Consider the following 2,963-nt stretch of genomic DNA (forward strand, 5'->3'; position numbering starts at 1 on the left):
CTATATAGTGATTGCATAAAATTCTAGCATGCGTAACACGAGTTATCACTATTTTAAGGGTCGTGAGGCATATCCAGACAGATTCAGGTTATATCTTTTGTATGAAAGGATGATTGTTCTTCTTTTGCAATTTTAATCATCAGATTATATTTTGTACAGTTTTTAAAGAATGATGCCAGTTTTATAATCTATGCTATGGATAGAAAAAGAGACCCATTATATTTTAAAAACTGTACAAAACATGATCCAACCATTAAGATCATGGCAGAAGATCAATCATGCCAAAGATACAATCCGAACCCTACCCAGACTTCCATTCCCTTGGTTGAAATTCGGCCGAGCATTCATCTCTCTGCCAGCTCATTTCCAGCGGTCACAAAAAATCGAAAAGATCAACTTCCCCTGCGGATCAAAGACGTAATCAAACAGTCGGCCAGGCTCTATGCACCGTTGAACCTGCAACGAGCCAATCATGCGAGAAGACAGCTGTTTGTATCCCATATGCCAACCTCAGCTGTTTTAGTCAGTGTCGGCTCCACATAAGCGACAAAGATCTGCTACCGTCCGAGTCCCTTCCCTCCTCCCCCATCCCCATCATCCAACCAATCTCAATCCAACGGCCAAATTTTCCACTCCCATCCGGACAAGTCTACCCCTCAATTCGGCTCGCCAAATGCACAACAATGACGGCCGATTCGGCAAACAAAGGGAGGGCAATTTCGTACTTTGGTCCACCAACCGGCCTCTCCCGTCTGCATAAAGGCCTCCGAAAGGAGGTCAGGCATTCGGGTTCTCTTACCATCTTTCTCCTCTCTGAGGTTTTTGGATTAATCTCTCTTCATCTCCCATTTTGTTCTCCTCTTTTCTACTCTTCTGGTCTGCTCTCACTCTCAAGGGAATGCAGCAGGATGTGGAGGAGGTCAAGCCCTGAACTCGGCGGTCGGCGGACGAAGCACGCCGGCCGGACGTGCCACCGGAAACACGTCGAGGACGGATAGACCTCCCCCGACCATTCTCTCCTTCACCCTTCCTTTCCTCTCTAATCTTCAAAATTAAGAAGAGAATTCTAGAAGACGACTTCCTAATGGAGGAGGTGTCCCCACCCACCGCTTCGTCGGAGGGCCGCGCCGTCCTCCACGGCCGCTACGAGCTCGGCCGCCTCCTCGGCCACGGCACCTTCGCGAAGGTCTACCTCGCTCGCAACCTCCGCACCGGAAAAGCCGTGGCGATCAAGGTGTTCGGGAAGGAGAAGGTGATTCAGGCGGGGATGATGGAGCAAGTGAAGCGAGAAATATCGTTGATGAAGATGGTCACCCACCCTAACATCGTGGAGCTCCACGAGGTGATGGCCACCCGCTCCAAGATCTACTTCGCCATGGAGCTCGTCCGCGGCGGCGAGCTCTTCACCCGCATCGCCCGCGCCGGCCGCCTCAAGGAAGACATCGCCCGCCACTACTTCCGCCAGCTCATCTCCGCCATCGACTTCTGCCACAGCCGCGGTGTCTACCACCGGGACCTCAAGCCCGAGAACCTCCTCCTCGACGAGCAGGGCAATCTCAAGATAGCTGATTTCGGGCTCAGCGCCTTCGCCGACCATGTGCGCCCCGATGGCCTTCTCCACACGGCCTGCGGCACGCCGGCGTATGTCGCCCCCGAGGTGTTCGGCAGAAAGGGGTATGATGGCGCCAAGGCCGACCTGTGGTCCTGCGGCGTGATTCTCTATGTGCTTCTTGCTGGATTCTTGCCTTTCCAGGATGACAATCTTGTGACGATGTACAGAAAGATTTATCGCGGAGATTTCCGCTGCCCGCCGTGGTTCTCGTCCGACGCCCGACGGGTCGTCACCAAGCTGCTCGATCCCAATCCCAACACTAGAATTACGGTTGCCAAGCTTGTTGAGATGCCCTGGTTTAAGAAGTCGTCGCTTCGGAAAGAGGTGCCGCCGGCTTCGGTGGTGGTGGAGGAAAAGCGGGGGAAGAAGGAGGGGGAGGAGCCGGAGCGGCTGAATGCTTTCCATTTGATATCTTTCTCGCAAGGGTTCGACCTTTCGCCACTGTTTGTGGATGGGGAAAGGAGGGAGGAAGGGATGAGGTTTGTGACGAGGGAGCCGGCGAGTGGGGTGGTGGCGAGGCTGGAGGAGGTGGCGGCGAAGGCGACGGGGAGGCTGCGGGTGACCAAGAGCGGGGCAGCAGGGGTGAGGCTGGAAGGGGAGGAGAGGGGGAGGAAGGGGAGGCTTGCGGTGGCGGCGGACATCTTCGCGGTGGCGCCGTCGGTGCTCGTGGTGGATGTTAGGAAGGACGGTGGTGACACGGTCGAATACCGGAGGTTCTGCAGCGACGAGCTGCGGCCTGCCCTCAGGGACATCATGTGGACGTCCTCCGACAGCCAGACCGCCGCCGCGTGATGGGTATCTGAAGCTATTGTGTCCTCTGTGACTGTAATTATTGGTGTGTCTCTTCCAAAGTTCTAATCTTTGGTCTACAAATTAAGAAGAAAAATAGAAAGGTGAGGAGGTAATCTGTCTCATATCTGTTTCGATCCATGAGTCCATTTGGTTTTGTGATTGTTGAAGGCCTTGGGCCGGTCTTTTGGTGTTTCCTTCTTTGTGTATTCTTGTTCCATTCTCCATTGAACTAGTTGAGATATGGAATCATGTGGTGTATTCCTAAAGTTTCATTGAAGTATTTGAAGGGAAATTTGCTTCTATTTTCCATCTTGTAGCACAGCTATTTCATCTTTTTGTGATAGAGAAAAGGTTGGCGGGGCGAAGTGGGAGTAGGTGGAAGGTAAAATCATGAACAGTATTTTTGTGCTTGCATTTGTTGGAATAATCTTAACTACAGCCGCAGAGAGAACAGCAGCCAACACTTCGCTTCTGTCCTTTTCTTTATCAAATCATGTTTTTTTTAGATCAACTTTTTGCTGGATGACTCGGGGTTTGTATACCCTCTTCCAAAATGGTC

General features: G+C 52.1%; 1 protein-coding gene across 1 annotated transcript; it reads left to right on the top strand.

The window, feature by feature from the left end:
- The first annotated feature begins 773 nt into the window (after positions 1–773).
- Positions 774–2,711, top strand: LOC105038143 (CBL-interacting protein kinase 6). Its single transcript, XM_010913855.4, has one exon. It carries the CDS (start codon positions 1,085–1,087, stop codon positions 2,402–2,404), a length of 1,320 nt encoding a protein of 439 aa, XP_010912157.4. The 5' UTR covers positions 774–1,084; the 3' UTR covers positions 2,405–2,711.
- Positions 2,712–2,963: the final 252 nt, after the last annotated feature.

This window comes from Elaeis guineensis, chromosome 1 (genome assembly GCF_000442705.2).
Source record: "Elaeis guineensis isolate ETL-2024a chromosome 1, EG11, whole genome shotgun sequence".
Lineage (NCBI taxonomy): Eukaryota > Viridiplantae > Streptophyta > Magnoliopsida > Arecales > Arecaceae > Elaeis > Elaeis guineensis.